Below are 23,148 nucleotides of genomic sequence, written 5' to 3'. Positions count from 1 at the left end.
TATTCATTATCATGATATACAATAAGTGTAGTTGCCATTGTGTGATGTTTACTGAAAGGTGCAGTGTTTCTCAATGTTGGCAATTTGGGAGGGGAATCCTGAGAAATACTGCCCCAGTGTCTCTTTTTCTATTACATTTATAAATACTTGGAACAGCAAATGAGGCAGGAAATGGTAGGATGTATAGAACTCTCCCTTTCACTCCATTGTAATCACACCAATTAACTGTTAAAGCTGAATAGGAATGGAACAGCTGTTTAGCAAATGAAATTGAGGTTCATTTACTGTAGATTACACAGAGAAGGTGGGGCAATTGTGCAGGTTAAACTATGTCTTTAGCACTCCTCTTTATTATGGCATAATATTGAGAGTTGGCCTACTTTCAGCTTTCTTCCTAGGATATATTTTTAAACATTTTAAAATAGGGAAGTAAAAGAAAAAAAATGGAAAAATCAATACATACATGTAAAGCAGTTTTTTCCTCACTGTTACGTTTTTGCAGAAATGTAGATTCATTTCTTTGTTGGCTCTCCCTTCCCGCTCTGCAATCTGAACCTTAATGTTTAGTAGAAGAACTAGTAGCTGCTGAAAATTCAGAAGTATGCTTTGGACATTGTTATGTGGATCTCTTCTTCCTTACCAAACCTTTTCTTCTGTTCCATACAAAAATTGTGTCAAACGTCTTTTTCATAAATGAGTTTTTCAAACTCTGGACAAATTATATTTCAAATAATTCAGTCATGCTTCCAAGGGATGATAAATGACCCACACCTATTCAAATGCAATGAAACCCTGAGTCACAGCACCCAACCCTTCAAAATCACTGTTAGTAAACTACTTTTTACCAACTTAATTATAAGTTTTCCTTGGATTATTTCAGGACATGCTGATGGAGAAATATTTAGTTTTATTTACACTGACTATTTCCCTCCCCTTGACTTTGTCTACCAACTTTCTTTTGTATTACCAGCCCTGTTTAGAATCAGGTATTATACCCTGCCAAAACTGAGGAATTTGAGTGGGTTTTTTTCACTAGCTATAGATATATATTATAGAATCATTTGAACTTTGGGAAGAATTTTATTCAAGGGGTTAAAGTAGTTTATATATCACAGCAAGCAAACGTTAATGGAGATCTAACCAATTCATGTGAAATTCAAAAGGGTATGAGACAAGGATGCCCCTTATCTCCCTTATTTTTATATTGGTGTTGGAAGTCTTGAATAGAGATATTAGGCAAATAGCAGGTATAAGTATCAAAAAGGAAGTTTATAAATTAAGGACATTTGCTGATGACTTGGTTATACTTTTGCAAGAACCAAAAAATAATATAGCATAATTGATGAGGAAATTAAATGAGTTTGAGCTTTAGCAGGTTTTACAATAAACGAACAGAAAACAACAAGGCTTATTAAGAATATGACCTCTCAGGACTCTGATATATTGACTAAAAAGTCTGGTTTTAAGGTTGAGACAAAGGTAAAATACTTGGGCGTTATAGTGACAAATACAAATGCAAAACTGTTTCAAAATAACTATGTGCCTCTTTAGAATGAATTATTACAATGGGATAAACTTTGATTTTCTGTTTTACTGATTAGATAGGTTATAGAAATGGCTAGTTTATACTATTATGTAAAAGTAAAAAGTTGATGTTTGATATTATTATCTTATTTTACTGCACCAAAGGGAGTCAGAGGTCAATGGCTTTTCTTTCTTCTTCCCCTTTTTCCTACACTTTTCCCTTCCCTTTCCCTCCCCTATTTTTCCTATGGTTTTCTTTTGTATTTTTATATTTTATACAATAAACTAATAAAAAGAATTTACCACCTGCAAGAAAATTTAGATCAGGGTTCTGCTTTGAAACAATGCCAGAGTTATCATCTGTTATGTCCCATCAGCTGATTACAACCCACATATAGAGGCTTTTCCAAGGCCTTGCAAGTGTACAAGTCAATTCCAGTGGCAATAAGTAAGGAGGCCAGAAATACTCATGTACATTTACACAGAAAAGCCAGTTATTTTTCCTTACAAACTTTTTTTACTCTTAGTAAGCCATAACTGAGTCTGAAGATAAACCTTGTGATATCACTGCCTTGGTAGTAGGTGAGTACTGAAATCATTTTAGTATCTATCTAGTAGTATTAATATAAACAGCCAATTATTCAGCTCCTAAATGTGGTTTCCTTGAACTAATGGACTATGTTTTGTACATTGACTGAATTTCTTCATTTGATACCTGGTTACTAACTTATTGAAATGAGTCTTATCATTGCAACTATTCTCAGCTATCCTGCTTAAGCTTTCTGTTTGAACTATTTCTAGGATAGGATACAACACAGAATTTGCTTAGGTTTGTTCTGAATAGATGTTATTTGTTATTTACTCCTTCCTAAACATAGTTTCTCAAGAAATGTCTAGAAATGAGATATCATCACTGCATCATCTGACTGAAAGACATCTTGGTTTTCCAGTTTTTTCACTCTACTATTTTAAAAGGAAATTATTAGTATGAAGCAATTCCAGCCATGTTTTATCAGAACAATCTTTCACTTTTCCTCCTTAATCTCTGTTTTGCAATCTTGTGTAACTATTTTCCCCTCCCTTACTCAACCTAATGAAGTACAAAATGAGCTTTTCCCCTGGTTTGAAACTCAAACCTACAATATTTCAAACATGAATCTCTTAGCAACCGATGGTACAAATTTAAGTTATGTGTGAACTTAGAATGTATGCTCCTTTTTATTTCTAAATATTAGAACTACTTCTATCTTTTTTAAAAGTTTTACTGGCTAGCATCCCTCTATAAATCATATTTGAATCATATTATCTGCTCGAGATTTTTTTACAGCAGGTAAACCTTTGATGCTATTTATCACTTCTATTTCCAGGCTTCTTCCCAGAGTCCTCTCTGATGGTCTTTTAATTTAACCTCTTTGACAATTCTACATATGCTGCCCCTCCTTTTGTTATGAGCTTTGGGCCTTATGAGATTTAAACTATCTTCTATTCCCAGCTCATCAGCACAGTTAGAACAGAGTAAATTCAGATTACGTGATGGGCTTATGCATGGATATATGAAGAATGGGTCTGATGCTCTGGCATTTCAATGCTTCTCCTAGAAGATGGGTTCAATATCTCCTGAAGAACAAGCCTCTTATGTTCTTTGGCAACAGCTATTTGAGGATAGCAATTACTTTTATTTAAACATGCAGATAATTTGTCAGTACAGCATTATCCTTTTAATACATCAGTTCACTTATATGTGATTAATGATAAAAATGCTCTTGAAGCAACCACATAACCTGCATAGATCTGCCTATAGTTTGTCTTTACATAGGTAATTTTTGCTGATTGTAAAATCCATCAAAGCATTAGCCATCATGACTGTAGGTTTCTGCCACTGTTCTAGGATGAGTGATTTATTGTAAATAGTTAAGGACACAGTAAGGAACAAAATTGGAGAAACCTGAACTGAGATGCTTTGGATAAAGAACTATGAGGTATGAAAATGGGAAGGCCAAAGCCTGTCATATGCACTGGCTGGGGATGAATGGAGACAATGTCATGATATAAAGAATCAATATGGTTCTAGCACATATTTGTGCTATCTTTAGGGCAAGTGAAGGCAGGCCAAAGACACCCAAATTCTTACAGGAAAGAATGGCTCAATTTTGGCCATTGGTGGCAACATGGATATAAATTACAAGTAAAAATAATTCATTGGTATTAAAAGATGAGCACAACTATAAATATAACTGCTACTCCTAGCAGTAGTGTGTATACATATGGCCCCAAATGTTTGCCAGGCATATAAACCACATAAATGTGACCGTTTCTCCACTTAAAAAAATGACCAACAGGAAGAAAATGCCTCACCAAAAAGGAGAACAAAAGAGGTGCTAATGTATTCAGTTTGAAATTTATTTTTTTCTATAGGTGATCATTTAGAAATATACTTTTAACACTCAAATTATCCCAGGGATAGATCATTATGAAGAAAATTTATGAGGCTGCTAAGAGTAGACACCAATTTAATGGCACATAATCAATTCATCAATATTTAAACAGAAACACAATACTATTTTTATCTATCAAAAAAAACTATGTCTAGTTAATTTGCCTAACTACTAATTAAAAACTTCAAATTACTTTTTTGCTCTCTCACGATACTTATCCTTAATAGGACTTAGTACATTTCTAGATGAGCAGCTCATTCATTACTAAATTTGCATAAGTAAGATTAAAAATCTTTTAAGTTGTTTTTTGATATCTCTGTGGAGGAATGAATGCAGGAATGCCAAGGAAGTTTCTAGGACAGGTTGACTATACTTGTTAGTGCTCTCCAGCAGCCTTGTCAATGTTTGCTGCTCTCTCGTATAGTATCTAAATACACACAAATCTCAAATTTATAAAATCGATTTATCCTCTCCAGAGAAAGAAAAATAAACTTGTCAGTTATTCCATCTCATGCCCTCAGCCTTCCTATCTGTCTTCTGTGAAGATAATGCAAGAAGTTAAATAATTTGTTGATTAAAAGAATGGCTAGGTCACTATATTTTCTACAAGACAGAAATTCTATACTAGGAACCTGACATGAAGAAACTTTGAGGGGCACCGATTAGTTTGAAGACATTCTTTGAGTGAAATATCACATCATAACTGGCATGAAATATTCTGATGTTAAGAGTGACTTTGGACATAGAGTGGGCTAAACCTTTTGGTATATTTTATATATTTAAAATATTCATATACCATTTTTAAAGTGTTAAAGCAGAGGTAAAATAGTACTGAGTACAAAATGACCATATGAGTCTCACCTGATTACTTTGTCATGAGAGAGATAGGTCATGAACCATGTTAGTGCTGAAGCCAAGAATTCATTTGGAAAAGGAATATATAGTCACTCTGTGTCACTCTACTTGGAAAAAGAATAAAGTCTCTATTTGGAAAGGGAATAGAGTCACTCACTTTCTTTCTTCATCAGAGAATTGTATTCTAGAGAGGTAGTCATGGTAGTAGGCAGTAATTTGAACTTTGCACATTAACTTTGTTAATGGTAGTCCTAAAGGTAGTCCATATAGTAGGCAGTAATTTGAACTTTGCACATTAACTTTGATCTCCTGCAAATCACCCGTAAGGTCTACTATTCATTTGCATTCAGGGTAGAAAGGCAGTAGAGTCATAACAGTATTTCAGTATAACATGTTTGGTAATTATTATTCTTGTCTGAGAAATCTGAAGCCAGCTGTATTTGCATGGTTACTTTTTTCAAGTTAAGAATGAAGATTGTAGCTTCTTCATTAAACCCAGGGAAATCCCTAGCCTTGTTTAGCATATTTACCTCCATGTATTTTCTACTATCATTGACTAAAGCTTTTTGCTGTTGGGCATTCGGATAAGGATGTGCTGAATCAATGAAAACTGCACTCACAGAGCTGATATTCTTTGTAGTGAAGTGAAATCTGTTTAATAAGGAAATATTTTTTCCATAACGAAACGTTGGAAATGACTCAAGGCTCAGTTAGGAGGCAATAGAAATTCTGACACTGTATAATGTAATTAATTGCAGAATACTGTTAGAAAAGTTCCTTTGGCTTCTTGAGAGTACATTCTTAGGTTTAAATACAATTGAAGGAGGGGGCCAGGAATCATGAAGGAAAACTGCAGGGGAAAAAATAGCAGATGCATCTTGAAGCTTGGAGTAAGGTTAAGAATTAGAATTGTGCAAAGCATTTGGAACAGAGTTTTGTAAAACATGTATATGAGATAGCCAGTCCTCTTCAAAGCATTGAAATAACCATGTCCTTTGGAAAGCTGATGCCACTTTTTCCTCATTCAATTTGTTTCCTCGTGTGGATATGCACACACAGACAACACTTTCACTATGACTGCTGGCAAAAAAGTTCTATATGCATACAAAGGGGCAGAGAGCCAGGGAGAATTTTCAAAACCTGCAGGAACCCTCTGAAGATTGGGCCTATTTGAATCTATCAAGAGTGAAAGCACTAATACACTTAAGAACACTATTTGAATGTTTAGCACAAGCCTTATTTAATGCCGCCTCCCACTTCTCTGTTCAAACAATACACACTTGGAGCTCTATAAAGCATTTGTATGTGAATCATTAATTGATATTTATTTTATATTTTCCTTTTAATATGTGGTAACAGATTTGTTGACTTCTCTGCTTTGGAGGCCCAAATATTTTAACTGGTCTTGATTTTTACATATAGATGTGATTTCCTGAATCATTGTTGTGGTCTTCAAAGTCCCCTGCAATCAAAATTGTTTAAAATTAATGAGATAGTGACTTAAAATGAAAAACCTACAAATCCAGGTTAAAATTGAAAATCCTGGCCTGGGCACATGTGTGATATAACCATCCCTGACCCTCAAGGTCTTCATTCTCTATAAAACATTTGATTCCTAGGCAACTAAAGATCATCAATCCCCGCTGTCCTCTTTCACAGGCAGTGTATAATGTAGGATGGCTGGGGAATTCTGGAAGTTGAAGTTCATGCGTATTAACGTTGCCAAGGTTGAGAAACACTGGTTTAAAGTATTACATTAGGACTGGGAAGACTCTTGTCTGTAGACGCTTCCTGGGAGACTTTGGGCCCTTCTATCTTAGTCCAACCTATCTTACAGGATTGTCATTGTGGAATAAAATTGGAGGAGAGAGTGCTACATATATCACCTTGAATTTCTGAAGGAAAGACATCAACCAAATACATAATAAATTAAGGTGGAAATTGGTTGCTACTCTTAAATAACAATATGGCTTGAGACTGTGTTTTTGCATAACATAGGAAGAAGAAACATTATCTCTATTGTGGCCCTTTTCTCCCCCCCCCCCCCAAGGTCTCTAAAATTTGTCTTTGCATTCAGGTCTTGAGGTATCTGTTGTGATGGGATATGGGATATGGGGGATGATGTCCCCCCATCACTTTTCTACTGTGATGATGATGATGATGATGATGACGATGACGATGATGATGACAACGACAGCAGATTATATCCTTACTTAAATATGAAAGCAACAATAACAACCAAAGTAATAAAAGTAATGTGTTAATGAATAGCATAGAGGATAGACTTGACTGAGGTCTCCTCTTCATAGAATCATAGGGCTGGAAGGCATCTTGGAGGTGTTCTAGTTCAATCCTCTGCCCATGACAGGAGTCCTTATTCCATCCCAGACAAATTGTTGTCCAATCTTTTCTTGAAAACCTCTAGTGATGGAGCATCTTCACTTCAAATTTCCTAAAGATGGTAGTCAATGCCAGTCAACTACTTCTCTTGGTTCTCCAGAAATATGGCTTTTACTTATTCATATTCTATCACATTGCTCCCCATCCTTAAATATTGTGAACAGTGGGGGGAAAGTGTCCCCTTTCACTAATGAGGGTTGTTGACCTATATGGATTGTTTCTATTTCAAGACCATCACCAACACTTGTCTGCCCCTCATACTATCCTGTGTAAGGTCAGAGGATGTTTATTTCCTGTATAAGAATCTATCCTCCAAGGCACCACCACAAGGGCAGGACATTCACCCTATCTGATAGCAACAGCCTCTAGGCAGGGTTTCCCCTCTTGCAGGCCATTGCATAGTGGTTTGGGGCTGGGGAAGTGACAGAAGACTGGAACTATAGAAGGCTCTTACCAAAGTTTCCTCTAAGCAGCTGGGCTAACACTCTACAGATAAGTTTCCGTTACAGAGGTCCAACAGCAGAGACTCAAGAGTTTTGGAGTTCAGCCTTCTTAACTGGAACATCAGATTGAGCAGTTACTGCTCCCACCATGCCCAGCAAGTGTCCAGACCTCCTGTGCATTCTGATGTCCATAACTTATAATCAGGTTATGTGATCATACTTAGCAGCAGTTTAGATATTTAAACAGGTAATGGTTAATCACCTTTAGAATGGCAGTCAATTTGTGCTCAATGACACCACTTCCTTTCCTTGTTATGCTCCTGCTCACCATTTTACGTATGCTCCACTTTGTTCTTGTTACAGATAAAGGTAAGGATAAATATTGTTATACTTCCCTTTGTTTGTGAGGAATGCATGATTTTTGCTGCTTTTCTGGGGTTCTGCTAATCTAAATATGAATATAGCACAATCAGGTGGGTACATAACTATTTAACTGTAATGTCTGGGACGGGGGATGAAGTTAAGATTTCTGGAAGCATCTCAGTCAGTTTATTTGACATTGCTAATTTCTGGACATAACTCTGAAACTAGGAAATCCATTTGGGAGAATTTTCTGGATAAACAGTCTATTAATTGTAAACAGAACTTAGGCACATTCACTTTTCAAACATATCTGTATCTGGTAAAGAGGGATCTCTATATCCTTTCAGCAATGTGGGAGAACTGAAAACAAAACTCCACCACTGTATACAATTTAGCTCTCTTTTTACATCATCAACATGTCCTTCTTCCATTCTGAGAGTCAGTGATAACCTGCAAAAGAAGTGATGCTGGAAGGAAAGGGTAGCAAAGCAGATGCCTAGAGAGGAAACAAAATCTCAGTGAATACTGTAAGTGCAAAAAGGTTATTGTCTTAATGTATATTGAGGCAGCATTTCAGACTTCTGCATTTATGTGAACTGATGTATTTGTCCAGCTGTGGCCCATGTTTAGAGAAAGCAATTCAGAGGTAACAGAAGTTGGACACTGAGCAAGAGGAATCAACTCCAGGGGCCCTTCCTTACTAATACCACAAGGCTCTCTTTCTTTAGTACAAAGGAAAATCTATTTTGTGAATGAAGGTAAATAAACTGTTAGGAAAATCTGTTAGGATAAAAATATGGGATGGGTCAATGTAACTTGGAGCTAATGACTGATATTTCTATTAAAGCCAATTGGCCAAAGTGTTTTAGACTAGTGTCTGGAATATGAAACATAATGCCTTAATGGGCAAGTAAACAAATGTCCACCATCATAATCTCAATTATTTCATATTGTAATCAAAAGCAGGTATTCTTTGGATACAGCACTGCCATATCACGTCTACTCTGAAACAAGTAAATAAATATGTTTCTATATGTTCCATTTTTCTCTTTAAATCCAGTCCTTATTTTTAAAAAATGCATGTTGCTTCTATAAAAATGCCAACAAAAGAAAGACTCACATAAATATTGACTCTGCAAATTAGCTGCTGTATAGATTTTGTAAAAGAGCCTGAGTACAATTTGGTACAGTATGTGTGGCTTGGGGTTGTACATAATGAAATACATTAAAGCTTAGAGTGAAAATAAGCTTTGCTGTTAAAGTGCCTTGATGATTCCTTTTTGTTTTTCTGCATAAGTCCAGATGTCACAAACGTGTTGAAAAGGGGCACCCCATATACTAGAATGCTCTAAATGCTTTAGTTTTTCAATTGAAGGCTTTGAAAAAAATAGGTGTTGTATTTCCATTCCATGTTGGATAGAAACAAATATATTCCTATTTCTTATTGTTTATGTAGCCCCTCCAATCTTTTCCTCTGGCAAAAAATGCTGGAGAGGCAATTGTGCCAGATTCCTGGCTGCACCTGCCCTTTTCTGTCTTGCCCTAGTCTTCCTAAATTAGTCACCTGCCCTCAGATACAATAGCCACTAGAAGAATAGAACACTGTCTCATCAACATCAACCTAAGTTCATACTCTCAATCTGTAGCTGTAATATGGGGTGGAGAAGAGAGAGAGATGATCTTGTCTTTCAGTTCAGGCAGCAAAATATCTCCAGGCAGCTCTGCTAATGAGAAAGGAACCACACAATTGTTTTCTCTGCTTTCTAAGGCGGTTTTTCTATTTTCAAAATCATATGGGTTTTTTGGTCTACATTTAGATGTAATATATAGTTGATCCTCTTGTTTCCTCCACACTTCCTTGAGAGCTCTATCTCCCTAAAGCAGGAAGCTTTCATCCCCGAGCCCTCAGCAAACGCTTATCGCAAAACCACCTGATTATTTTAGAATGTTTTGTTTGTGAACAAAGGCTCTCCCGTGCCCTTACTCTAGACCACGAGGGTCTAATAAACAGCTCCTTTGCTTCATGTTCTCTAAGATCATCATCATAATTGTTTATTCCATTCAGATTTCTACCTGAAAAAGAGAGCAAGTATACCATAAGACCAATGACACTTAGGTTTATAACTGGACGAGTGGTCAATAGAAATTAAAACCATACAAAGCACAGATTTATATTCATGAAAAGATGTCAAGTATATGTCTTTTCACTACATTACAAATGCAACAAAATTAATATACTGTCCTGATGCTGCCACCTGCTCTTAACATTTTCAACATTGCTGAATGCCACCATTATTTTTTTTTCTCCCCTTTAAAATGGGGATCTCCAAACTTGGCAACTTTAAGACTTGTGCTTCTGGGAGTTGAAGTCCATAAGTCTTAAAGTTGTTAACCTAAGTAATGTTCACTTAAGTAATCATCTTGGAGAGGACAGAAGGTACTCAGCCTCTCTATTCTCTTATATTCATTACTCTGTCGATCCATTATACCAATGTTGTGTGTCCTACTAACAGCCAGAATGGAACAACTCACTGCAGCCAACTTGCCACGGTCAACTCGCCAGGACCAATTCACCGTAGCCAACTCATCATGACCAACTTGCTGCAGGACACCTCGCCATGGGGCAATTAGCTGCGGAACAATTCAACAATTCAATTTAATTTAACTTTTGTCATTCTGATTTCATTTCGTCCCTCCTTTGGCATCCTTTCTTTAATGGTTCTATTCTGCCATTTCTTTGATATTAGTGTAACTCTTGTCCCAGGGTGAGTAGGCCATGGCGAGTTGTTCTGCGGCAAGTTGGCCGCAGTAAGTTGACCATGGCGAGTTGGCCGTAGCGAGTTGTCATAGACCCCTGACAGCAGCACGTTGGGAAAAGGTTTTCACATCTCTTCATAAAAATGCAGAAAGTCTGAGTAAAATGGGAAAGAGTACTGTAATGTTTCTCTTCCTGAAATTCATTACCTTCCCTTGTGCAAATAGGCGTGAATATTGTGTTCACAAATCCTGCTAAATAAATTGATATGTAAAAAAAAACCCAAAATTTTGGACTCAATTACATACAGTAATATAGAATACTTTAAAACTCATGTACAATTGAAACCAGAGACTTTTCTTTTAGGTTGGATGGATATAAGCACCTGTTAAAAAAAAAATAGGGAACTTTGTTTTTATATATGATGACAGCAGCAATATGCATAAAAATGGAAATATTAGACTTTACTCACAATGGAGGAATGGATAGTGAAGATAATGGAACTTCTGAAATGGCCAAATTAACGGCTTTCATTAAGATGTAGGGATAGGATGTTGTCTAGATTTAATGATGATTGGAAACCCTGTATTGACTTTTTGTGGGAAACATTATTTTATATTTATACTTATAGATTCTATAAAATAAAATCAGAAGTCACTTTTTTATAATGCTTTTTCTCTTATTCGATTTGATTTCACACTTTTTAATCTTTGTTCCTTTCCTTCTTTTCTTTCTAAACATTAGCTTTCATTAGTTTTTATTTTGTATTTAAAATTTTAATAAAATTTTATATAAAAAACCAAACCCTGCTAAATCATGATATCGTTTGCTTGCGTATGTTTAATTGAATGTGTGAACCCACCTTGGTGCTTATGTGTGAATCGCGTCTTAGGGCATGTTTAACAAACTACGTTTTAAAAGATTGGCTTAGTGTAATCTGCAGACAAAGTCCACAACAACTATTATAAACTGCTTGATCTCTTAAAAAGTAGCAGCATGATCCCAAAAAACATTTTGTTGAGGATGTCAGCAATGTTGACTACTACAATACCCTGGATAAATTTGTTGTTCTTTTCATCTAAAAAAGTACCGGGAACTCAATTTATTTTTTGATTTTTATTTTTTTTTAAAAAAAAAAACCTCTCCCCTTATAGAAGCTATTCTACTGGCCCAAACAGCTCAAAATGTTCTCTGCTTTTCTCGAACCTTTGAGGATCTCACCTGTTTCTGGGATGAGCCAGCCCATGTGAAAGGAGCATATCGATTCTTCTATACATACGAAGGGTAGGAAGTTATTTTCCACATAGACTGGTTAAATTGTCTGAGGTGGAGGGTTTACCCAAGCACTTATAAACTTAGATGCGGATTCTAAGCAAATTACTTTGGCATCTAGGAAATATAGGGGCACAATGGCTTAGTGGTTAGAGATGTTGACCTTTGTGATATGGGTTTGAGACTTCGGTGCCACAGGACAGGGTGAGCTCCCATTACTTGCCCCAGCTCCTGCCCACCTAGCAATTCAAAAGCAAGCAAATGCAAGTAGATAAATAGGTACCACTTCAGTGGGAAGGTAACAGTATTCCGTGCACCTTGGCATATAGCCATGCTGACGAAATGACCACAGAATTGTCTGTGGACAATGTTGGCTCCCTCAACTAAGAAATGGAGATGAGCACTGCCCCACAGAGTTGGACATGACTAGACAGGGGGAACGGTTTCCTTTACCTGTGCTTTTACTAGGAATTGTAGGAAAGGGGTGATTGAAACTCACTTTTGCCATTTCAGAAAAAGATTAGATTAAGTCACACTGGGGAAGTATCACACTCCTAATTACTCTATTTTACCCCTGCAGAGACAAAAGCCGAGAATGTGCTCTAATCTCTACGAAAAATATAGATGGAAGTTGGCGCCACATCTGCACTTTTCCTGGAAACTATTATGGCATACAACTCTTTATTGAACTCAATATTGAAGTGTTGGATAGTGTTAGTAATCACACCATATTCTCACAGTATCTCAGAGTGAACACTGTTGGTAAGTTTCTTCCAATAGGGCATAAACTGTATGTGAAGCAGAGAAAGAGGTGAGGACTGGGTAAAGCTTTGAAGAATCCAGCATCCTAAAAAAACATTCATACTATGACCTGCATTTGACCCAACAATTTTAGCCAAGTCATGAACAAACATGACTTCCATATTATAATTTTGATGATTGCTGGAATGAATCTGTGAATCACATAGACACTTAACTGATGGATTTAATTGAATTTAATTACTGCTCTGACTAATTTGGCACTGGCAGATTCTTGTTTGAAATTAATAATAGTTATAAACTATCTATCTATCTATCTATCTATCTATCTATCTATCTATCTATCTATCTATCTATCTATCTATCTATCTATGTTCAAAGTCAGTCAATAGACGTGAGCACCAGGGAATACAATAAATAATTTAATAATAATAATTTAGAGATAAAAGTTCTTAAGAATATTAAAAACCTTTAAAACACATAGAAATCAATAAAAGTGCCTAGCTTTCGTCGGCATCTGCTGACATCTTCAGGGCTTAGAATGCTGGTCACTGGGAAAGTCCCTTTATAGATTTAATTAGGGCGTGTGCACGACTCTTCGATCTCGTCACTGGGCCGGTTATACTAGAATGTACTCCAGGCACCGAGTTCTTACTAGAAGTTGTCCTTCCCGCACGATCTGTATCAGTGTAAGTAATAGCAGGGGATGTCCTTTCTTGGAGGTTTAGCGCGGGTAGAGCATCTATCTATCTATCTATCTATCTATCTATCTATCTATCTATCTATCTATCTATCTATCTATCTATCTATCTATCTATCTATCTATCTATCTATCTATCTATCAGTATCATTTCATGACATAAGTAATACCCAGGCCTTTATTTAAAGTTATCTTTCGGGGCATAGAGTTATCAGTTTCCAAGACATCAGATGCTACTGATGTCCTCGGAAGATAAGAGAACATTTTTCACCCAAATCTGTCCCCAGAAGAGAGGGTAAAATTTTTGCAAGGAACCTGAGAAAATGGTTAAGCTCAAAATAGGCACAATGAGCCTTCAAAAGTTTGACACAACTATTTTGCATCTTATGTAGCACAGAGAGATAGAAAACAATACTATCAAATGTTGGAGGTTTGTTCACGGTCTTTTCAATATGATCTGATGGGTTTTATAGAAAATGCAAATGAAGAAACAAGGGCTAAAGGACAGCAAGTGGCTAAAACAGTGCATTTCCCCACCAATGAATTAAACAATTATTTTTTAAAAAGCTACCTATTACTAAAAATAATTCAATTATAGTACAATACAAATGACTTTTGGTTTTCTTTTTTTAAAAAGCAGTAACCATGCTTTATTTTTCTTCCTGGGAAATGGCGCTCCAAAAATGAGGACCCACTACTAAGAAAGCCCTGCTCCTAATATTTCCAACAGCCTAACAACTGGTTGCCATTTATCCTAAAATGTAACTGTAAAGATAAAGCAGAGACAAAGAGGAAGGTGATGAAATAAAGATAGAAAAAAAGGCCTTCCTCTGTAGAATGTGATTACATTTGTACAGTTGTACAGTTCAGGATGTTTCTGAAGGATGTACCGCTGTGTTGGATTTAATAGGTGCTTTAGAAGTATAAAGGAACTGCTGCAAGAAAGGGCCAGAAATAAAATAGAAATTGGGGAGTGGTTAGGAAAGGATGAATCCTTTTTCTAGTGTTGCAATCCAAAATCCTGAACATGCTCCTATTGGTAGGAAAGAAAACTTTCATTTGTTTGCTCATAATCTTTGAAAAGTCCTCTCTCCCAGAGCTAGAGAAACTCTTACCCATAGCAAAAATGCTTTGATGGTGACAGCCTAACTCTGAAACTCTCCTTAATTGAATAGCCTTGCTGGTTTCAACTGTGCATAATTTTCAACTGGTGCCATGGTGGCGCAATGGTTAGAATGCAGTATTGCAGTATTGCAGGCTAACTGAACTCTCTGCCAGGAGTTCAGTCCTCACGGGCTCAAGGTTGACTCAGCCTTCCATCCTTCTGAGGTTGGTAAAATGAGGGCCCAGATTGTTGGGGGCAATATGCTGACTCCAATAGAGAGAGCTGTAAAGCATTGTGAAGTGGTATATAAGTCTCAGTGCTATTGCTATTGCTATTGGTTCCAAGACTAGAATAATGGAAGATGAGCTGTTATTTTATGAATTGGATTCAATAGTCTTAATTTTAGTTGGAATTAGAACCATTTATCAAATAGCAATCACTATTTGACTGACCTCTTGGGTATTTTTAGGAACCAGAAAATGTTATGAATGACTCTTTTCTCCTCCATGAAGGGCCAGTAGCAAAGATCCTGTAGTGGAGGATGAAAGGAAGTTTTTTTTTTCCTGTTACCAAATTGTTTGTGTATGATGTAATCTGAGAAGAAGAATGTGCTGAGAAGAAGAATGGGAGGGGAGTAGTGTTTTACCCAAGCCCCAGCCAGCCAGCTGGAGAAGCTTAGTAGAAGCAGTCATCTGGCCTACAGACTGGATATTGATTTTAGCTTAGTCACGGGGCTTATTTGATTACAAGCATGTTTGCAAACCTCAAGACAACAAAAACAGGAAGGCTGTAGATAGATTTCTAGAATTGATGAATGGTGGATGTCATCTGCTCTTTCCTATAACTCAGGGCTTTTCAACCTTTTCACCCATTGTACCACTTTTAGGATATGGCAACATCCGAGTACCACCAGTCACCTAGCAAGGTGTCAAAAACTTGATGACCAAAAAGAAAAAAAGGAAAAAAGTGACAAAGTACAGGTAGTCCTCGTCTTACAACAGTTCGCTTAGTGACTGTTCAAAGTTACAATGGCACTGAAAAAAGTGCCCCCCAAGGCACAGCTGAGCAAGACACCTGCCTGCCTGCCCGGCGGCGCTCTCATTCCCCTCCCCCGCTACTACTTTTCTAGGATGGTCGCGTACCACCTGCCAGGTGCCAATGTACCACAGGTGGTACCCGTACCACTGGTTGAAAAGCCCTGCTATAACTGTTGCTAAACAAATACTGTAATGTATAGGTGATATAAATCAACTTTCAATCTTTGGGAAAATTATGGAGCTATTTGTTCACACACTGGCAGTGGCAGTACAGTATTGCTATTTTCTCTCTCTATTTTTCTGTATTCCCATCAATATGTTCTTTATTAGCAGACATTTTACTCAACAAATCCTCGAGTCCATCTTAAGTCCCAATAGGTCCAGCAAATGAGGCATGCGCTGGGTCTTGTCTATTACGGAGTGTTATCTGGCAGGTCACAGGAAGAGAGACTTTTCTGTCATGGCACCCATCTTTGAAATATCATTCCTCCAAGATTAGAGTGGCCCTGACCCTGGCAGCTTTTTGCAAGGCCTTAAACACAAGGTTCTGTCAATGGAACTTGGAAATATAGCAAGGACATGCAATGGTTCTGTTCATTTATTATTGCTGAAGGGTTTCTTTTTTACATGGAAATAGGACCATTTGTATGTTGTTGTTCTTTCCTTTATGATTTTTTAGAAAACCAATTAAATGATTATTTAATTATTATCAAATACCCAGCGTAATTAACCCAAGATATAAATGTAGGCAATAAATTAATTAGTAGATATTTTAAGAAAGTTCAACTATCAATTCTAAAAGAGGCACAGGTGCATTGTGACAGACATTCCCAATTTCTGCTCTAGCAAATTAGCATGCTAAATATGTTGATCAGTTTGCCTTCTGGTCAATCTAGAAAGGCTGTTCTTTCCTATTCAATCATCACATGAATAGCATAGAGATAAGCAAGAGTGCTAATTTTTGTTTTGCTTTGTCGTTGTTTTAAGGTCTCATTGCTCCACCAACAAATATAACAGTTGAGTGGCCAGGGATTGCACAACAGTTGCTTGTAAATTGGATGCCTCCATCTATCAGCTATGCAGACTTCTTGATTTATGAAGTTCTTTATGGTGTTGAGGATTCGATTCAGGCACCATTCAGGGTATGGTTAATATAGGAAAAATGGCTTTGATATAATAGCTGGATTTTATTTTTGCTCCAATACTTTTTTGCTAAAATAATCTAGCTGAGGAAACATTTATAGTCTTATTCTATTTTATTGTAGATTGAAGTGAAAAACAGCTATATGTGCCAGCTCAAGAATTTACTTCCAGGACAGCAATACCACATCCAAGTTCGCTCCAAACCTGATGGCCTCTCTCTTGATGGCATCTGGGGACCCTGGTCTCCAGCAGCGACAGCAGGAACACCCCATCTTTCTGGTGAGTGGCCTGTTGACTGGGAAGCAGCTGTCAGTTGTGCAACTTTAGGGCAATAGTATTTCAATAGCATAGAAATGCACCATTTCTATGTGGAAACTACAATTGGCAGAATCATACTGCATCAATATTACTACTGCAAAAGGAAAAAAAATAAAGTAAATGAAATTGTTGCAAGCTTGGATTCTATGACTTCCAATAAAATCAAATTTTCTTCTATGGGAGGCATGTTTATGCATGAAAGTAGTCATATAAGGCTTGTGAATCTGTATTTCTGCTATAGTACTTGCAATTTTTTCAGACCTGTAGGTGCCTGTAGGTGCCAATACTAAAAACCACGGCCCCTGAAACAATGAATTGCAAATACATTTTTCTCTCTCATTCTCTATTACTATTAAATAATTCAATAACCCCTATGGAGATGCAGTATCAAGGTATTTGAAATTCTGGAAATGCAAATGTTGCATTCCCTTCAGGAACCATAGCATGAAACTACTGATTATCCTGACATGAAAATGGTACACTCAAATCTGCATTTGCTTAGTTAGCATGACTGAAAGAAGGGACAGAGAGGCATGAATATTTACTTCCAGTTTTGGAGTCTGTTAGGCTGTATGGGCACAATTAAAAAGCATCGGAAAGCATGGTAAAGGTAAAGATTTCCCCTGTTCAGTCATGTCCAACTCTAGGGGGCAGTGCTCATCTCCATTTCTTAACTGAGGGAGCCAGCGTTGTCCAAGGATGCTTCCGTGGTCATGTGGCCAGCATGACTCTATGCCTAAATGCACGGAATGCTGTTATCTTCCCACTGAAATGGTACCTATTTATCTATTTGCATTTGCATGCTTCCAAACTGCTAGGTTGCAGAAATAGATAAGTAATGGGAGCTCCCACCGACACACGGCGCTTCGGTCTTGGACCCAGGCTGTTAGCTTTTCAGCTGACAAGCTCAGTACCTTTAATCACTAAGCCATCACACCCCATTTTATTGGAGAGCATATGGAGGACAAACTCAACCAGGGCACAAATGCTGCCCTTTTTTTTTCATTAATTCCTGCATGTTTTCCTGCTCAAAATTTGCTTCCCGGCTTAGTTCAGGTATTTACTTCTTAATACTGGCAGTTCTGCTACCATAACACACTTGACCTAATCAGTCATTAATTCAGTCAGATTTCCTAACAATGATTCTAGCAATACACAATCACATTAACTGAATCGAAAGGCACAGAAATATTGCCTGTCTTCTCAAAGAAGTGACTGGTGTTACAGGACCCCTTGTACCAGAAGACTTAGTAGACTTTATGACATCACCACTCCCTTTTTTGTTATCGACAAAAGCGACAGCAGTTGATATGGTTTAGATATTACAACTGATCAGTGTTTAATAAGTTTTGTGCAACCAGATTGTGGCAATACCTTTTTCAGTCATTTTGTCTCTCAGCCTTTTTTTCTTGGGGAAGTAGATACAACTGAGTTAAGTTTTATGTTCTCCCAAACATGTGATGGATAGGGACTGAACCTGACTCCAAAGGCAGTAGTTGGTCCTTTGATCTAATTCCTTTCCCCTGCCCCTGTTAAGTGTATTGTATGTCTCCTTGTCTGTATATTTTTCTAAATTTGCCATGCCTCATTTATGGGATTTTATGAGGAGTTAAAGGTAATAATTTTAAAATTACCTTTAATTTTAAAAACTGTGCTTTCAGAATAATAGAGTTGGAAGAGACCTTGGATGTCTTTTAGTCCAACCCCTGCTTAACCAGAAAATCCTACACCATTTCAGACAAATAGTTGTCCAATTTCTTCTTTAAAATTTTCAGTGTTGGAGTATTCACAAATTCTGGAGGCAAGTCGTTCCACTAATTAATTGTTCTGTCAGGAAATTTCTCCTTAGTTCCAAGTTGGTTCTCTCCTTGATTATTTTCCATCCATTGCTTCTTGTTCTACCTTCAGATGCTTTGGAGACTAGGTTGACCCCCTCTTCTTTGTGGCAGCCCCTTAGATCAGGGCTTTTCAACCTTTTCACAGATTGTATCACTTTTAGGACATGACAATATTTGAGTACCACCAGTGCTTAGCAAGGTGTCAAAAACTTGACTAAAAAAGGGGGGATTTTGGGTTTTACTGATTAAATTCATTTGTTGATATAGAAATGGCTAGTTTATAATATTATGGAAAAGTAAAAAGTTGTTAATGCTTCCTTCTATTGCAACAGAGGAAGTCTGTTCTTTTTCCCTACTCCCCCTCACTTTTCCCCCCATTTTCCTCCCCATTGTGTCCTACTATTTACTTTTGTATTTTTGTATTTTATTCTATAATCTAATAAAATATTACAAACAGTAGAAAAAAGGAAAAAAGTGCCAGTTTTAATTTCTTTGGTGACTGTTCCTTTGCTGAATCACTTTCTCTTTGCACTGACAAACGTATGATGAATTTATCCATGTTTATTAATATGCACCACTACCAGCTAGCTCAGGGGTCTTCAAACTTGGCACTTTTAAGACTTGTGGACTTCAACTCCCAGAATTCCTCAGCCATCATGGCTGGATGAGGAATTCTGGGAGTTGAAGTCCACAGATCTTAAAGTTGCTAAGTTTGTAGACCCCTGAGCTAGCTGGTCAGCCCTTCTTAGCTCTCCTTCCACAGTGTAGTAAGAATGCACCCTCCCCAATCCCTTCCCTGTACCCTTAAAGACACAGGAATCAAGTGCAAAGCAAGAAAGGCTCACAAAATAAAGAAACACATAAACTCTGGCGTTTTTTTTTCTTTAAGCTGCCTCAGATGTGTCACGTGTCACAATGTTGCAAACCAAAAGGCTCCGGCAATTGCTAAAAACTTTAGCTTTAAATTGTTGTTGTTGTTGTTAATTGCGAAGTCGTGTCCGACCCATCGCGACCCCATGGACAAAGTTCCTCCAGGTCTTCCTGTCGTCTACCATCTTCTGGAGTCCATTTAAGTTCACGCCTACTGCTTCAGTGACTCCATCCAGCCACCTCATTCTCTGTCGTCCCCTTCTTCTATTGCCCTCAATCTTTCCCAGCATTAGGCCCTTCTCCAGTCCTTCCTTCTCATTAGGTGGCCAAAGTATTTGAGTTTCAACTTCAGGATCTAGCCTTCTAAAGAGCAGTCAGGGTTGATCTCTTCTAGGACTAACTGGTTTGAACCGGAACGTCAGGTTCCCTGAGCGTCCTCAGAAGAGGTCGTGGTATCAAGTTTCCGGAGTTAAGAAACAGCGAGTCGGAAAGAATACCAGGTTGAAAGTGTAGGTATGTAACGTTGACCCTTTTGGTACCGGAACTGATATGCGTGATTTGTTGGCAGGGTGATGTCTCTGCTTTTTAGTATGCTGTCTAGATTTGCCATTTCACTGATTCCTAAGATGTCGATGTTCAGTCTTGTCATCTCTTGTTTGACTACGTCTAGCTTGCCTTGATTCATGGATCTTACATTCCATGTTCCTATGGAGAAAAGATCTTTACAGCATCGGACTTTCCTTTCACCACCAGATGCATCCACAGCTGAGCATCCTTTCGGCTTTGGGCCAGTCGCTTCACTTTTTCTGGCACTACTAGTACTAGCCCTATGCTCTTCCCCAGTAGCATATTGGACACCTTCTGACCTGAGAGGCTCATCTTCCAGCATCATATCTTTTTGCCTTTTAGTATTGTCCATCGGGTTTTCATGGCAAAGATACTGGAGTGGTTTGCCATTTCCTTCTCCAGTGGATCACATTTTGTCAGAACTCTCTACTATGACCTGTCCTTCTTGGGTGGCCCTGCACAGCATAGCTCATAGCTTTATTGAGTTAAGCAAGCCCCTTTGCCACGACAAGGCAGTAATCCATAAAGGGGAGCTTTAAATTAAGCCTGTTTATCTTCAAAGAAAACTTTCTAAAAGCCATAGACTCAAGATAATGGGGTAAAACTAATTACATGTGTTTAAAGGGATTAAACCTACGGAAGTCAACACTTTGGACTCATTGCTAGCCTAAAATACAGACTAAAATATTCCAGTAACCAAAGCACACAAAGGAGCCTCTGAATTACAAAATGCTGTAAAAACTGTACAAAAATCCTTATGGTAACCCAATCAAGCTGCCAGCTGATCCAGAACTAAATCTCCTTTCCAACATGCCAGCTTTTCATTTCATCAGCACTGATTGCACTCTCCTGGCTGGAGAAAACGAACCAGGGGACCTTTTCTTCCAGCAACAGCTGCTGCTTTTTCTCTGTCCCTGTTTCCTCCCTGCCAGCTGACCTCTCCTCCTCTTTCTCTGTTGTCCTTTTTTCAATATTACTAAGAAATTATAAAGTGGTCTTAACACTTCACATGATCGTGATTCTATCCTTCTCTTAATACAGCCTAGGACTGTGTTGACTTTTTGGCAACTGCAACACACTGCTGGCTCACATTTAAGTGATTGTCCACTAGGACTCCAAGATTCCTCTCGTAGTTACTACTATTGAGCCAAGTACCACCTATTCTCTGCCTGTGCATTTATTTTTTCTTGCCTAAATATAAAACCTTACTTTTCTCATCATTGAATTTCATTTTGTTAGATAAGGCTTGGTGTTCAAGTCTGTCAAGATCCTGTTTTCTCTTGAGTCTATCTTCTGGAGATTTTCTTCTGCATCTTCTTACTCCTTTATTCACACACACACACACACACACACACACACACGGACGGGGGAGGGGGTGAGGAGAAAAAAGTAGAAAAGCTGCTCAATGTCCTTTGACTGTAAACCCTAGGAATCTTCCATCTGGATGTGCCCTAGCTTTCTCCAACTTCAGGTTGGTCCTTTGCTTTCCAGAAAGAGTTTTGCTTTTAAGGCGCAGCAATTAAAAAAAATCTAAATATAATTATTTTCTTTGTTAATGAAGTTTTTTTCACATTTTATAATAAAGAATAAATTCATGAAAAGATTCTAAGGGGAAGGAGTTAGATCATGCAATAGATGTTCTGAACAGCATAAAGGCCCTCTTGAGGATAGATAGAGCTCTGCAAATGTTCTGAGCCACATTCCCAAGCAGCCTTACTCAGTATACCCAATGTTGAGAGATTTGGGGAGTGTAGTTCAGTGGCATAGAATTTTTAGAAGATATTGCTCTGGAATGGTAACACTCTGAAAAGAAGGACATGTACTGCATATAAAACAAAGAAAATAGATTTAACATTTGGGACACAAAATAGTACTGAAAAAAAGCTGCTGTCAAATTGTTCTACATCTGTTCTCTTTTCTGGACAGAGGCAATTGGTCTGCACTGCTTCACTCCAGACTTGCATCAACTGCACTGCCAGTGGAACAAGAAGACCCTGGGATCTGGCCCTTTTCACAGCCTCTTGTACTGGATGGAAAGCAACAGCAGCAGCACAAGGTGACTAGATGGGCAACTGAATAGTACCAGGTCTTCTCCTTCCTGTCCTGTCCCATAATTTTTGCTCCTGTTTCAGGTACCATTCCAAGTAGTGTCCTTCATTTTTCACTGAAGGCATTTTTTTTTCTTCTGGTCAATTGTTTCTGATTCTTGGGCACTGCCTGGACAAATCCCTGTAATTTTCATGGCAAGATTTTTCAGAAATGGTTCTCCATTGCCTCCTTTCTAGAGCTAAGAGAAAATGACTGACCCAAAGCTGGCTTTGTGCCTAAGTTAGAATTAAAACTCAAAATCTGCTGGATTCTAGCCTGATGCTTTAGCCACTACATCAAACTAGCTCACATGTAGGCATTGCCAGTGGTGCGATTCAACCGGTTCACACCACTTCGGCAGAACCGGTAGCTAATTTGTTGTTGCCCAGGCCCAGACTTCCGGAAGCGGCATCCACACAGAGAACCGGTTGTTCACATATTTGAATCCCACCACTGGGCATTTATTTATTTATTTATTTTTATTTATTTATTTTAATTTATATCCCGCCCTTCTCCCGACGGGACTCAGGGCGGCTCACAACATATTTAAAACAAAGGCATATATACAATCCCCCCCTGTAAAACCGAATTAAACCAAATTTTAAAGTTGTGTTATTTCGAATTCCTTAAAATGAACCCAGTATAAAATCCTCCCTAGGCCAGGTCCGCTTGCTGG

General features: G+C 37.8%; 1 protein-coding gene across 1 annotated transcript in view; it reads left to right on the top strand.

Moving 5' to 3' along the window:
- The first annotated feature begins 7,797 nt into the window (after positions 1-7,797).
- Positions 7,798-23,148, top strand: part of MPL (MPL proto-oncogene, thrombopoietin receptor) — a 27,655-nt gene continuing 12,304 nt past the window's right edge. Inside the window, exons 1-5 of the mRNA XM_029283211.1 lie at positions 7,798-8,026; positions 11,930-12,059; positions 12,628-12,809; positions 16,636-16,790; positions 16,914-17,070. Of these exons, the coding sequence (XP_029139044.1) occupies positions 7,927-8,026; positions 11,930-12,059; positions 12,628-12,809; positions 16,636-16,790; positions 16,914-17,070 (724 nt within the window). The 5' untranslated portion in view covers positions 7,798-7,926. The remainder of the gene's footprint in view (positions 8,027-11,929; positions 12,060-12,627; positions 12,810-16,635; positions 16,791-16,913; positions 17,071-23,148) is intronic.

This window comes from Protobothrops mucrosquamatus, unplaced genomic scaffold (assembly GCF_001527695.2).
Source record: "Protobothrops mucrosquamatus isolate PMUCROS unplaced genomic scaffold, P.Mucros_1.0 scaffold39, whole genome shotgun sequence".
Classification (NCBI taxonomy): Eukaryota; Metazoa; Chordata; class Lepidosauria; order Squamata; family Viperidae; genus Protobothrops; species Protobothrops mucrosquamatus.
Note: the sequence above shows the minus strand (reverse complement) of the source record. Positions and strands in the feature narration are given on the sequence as shown.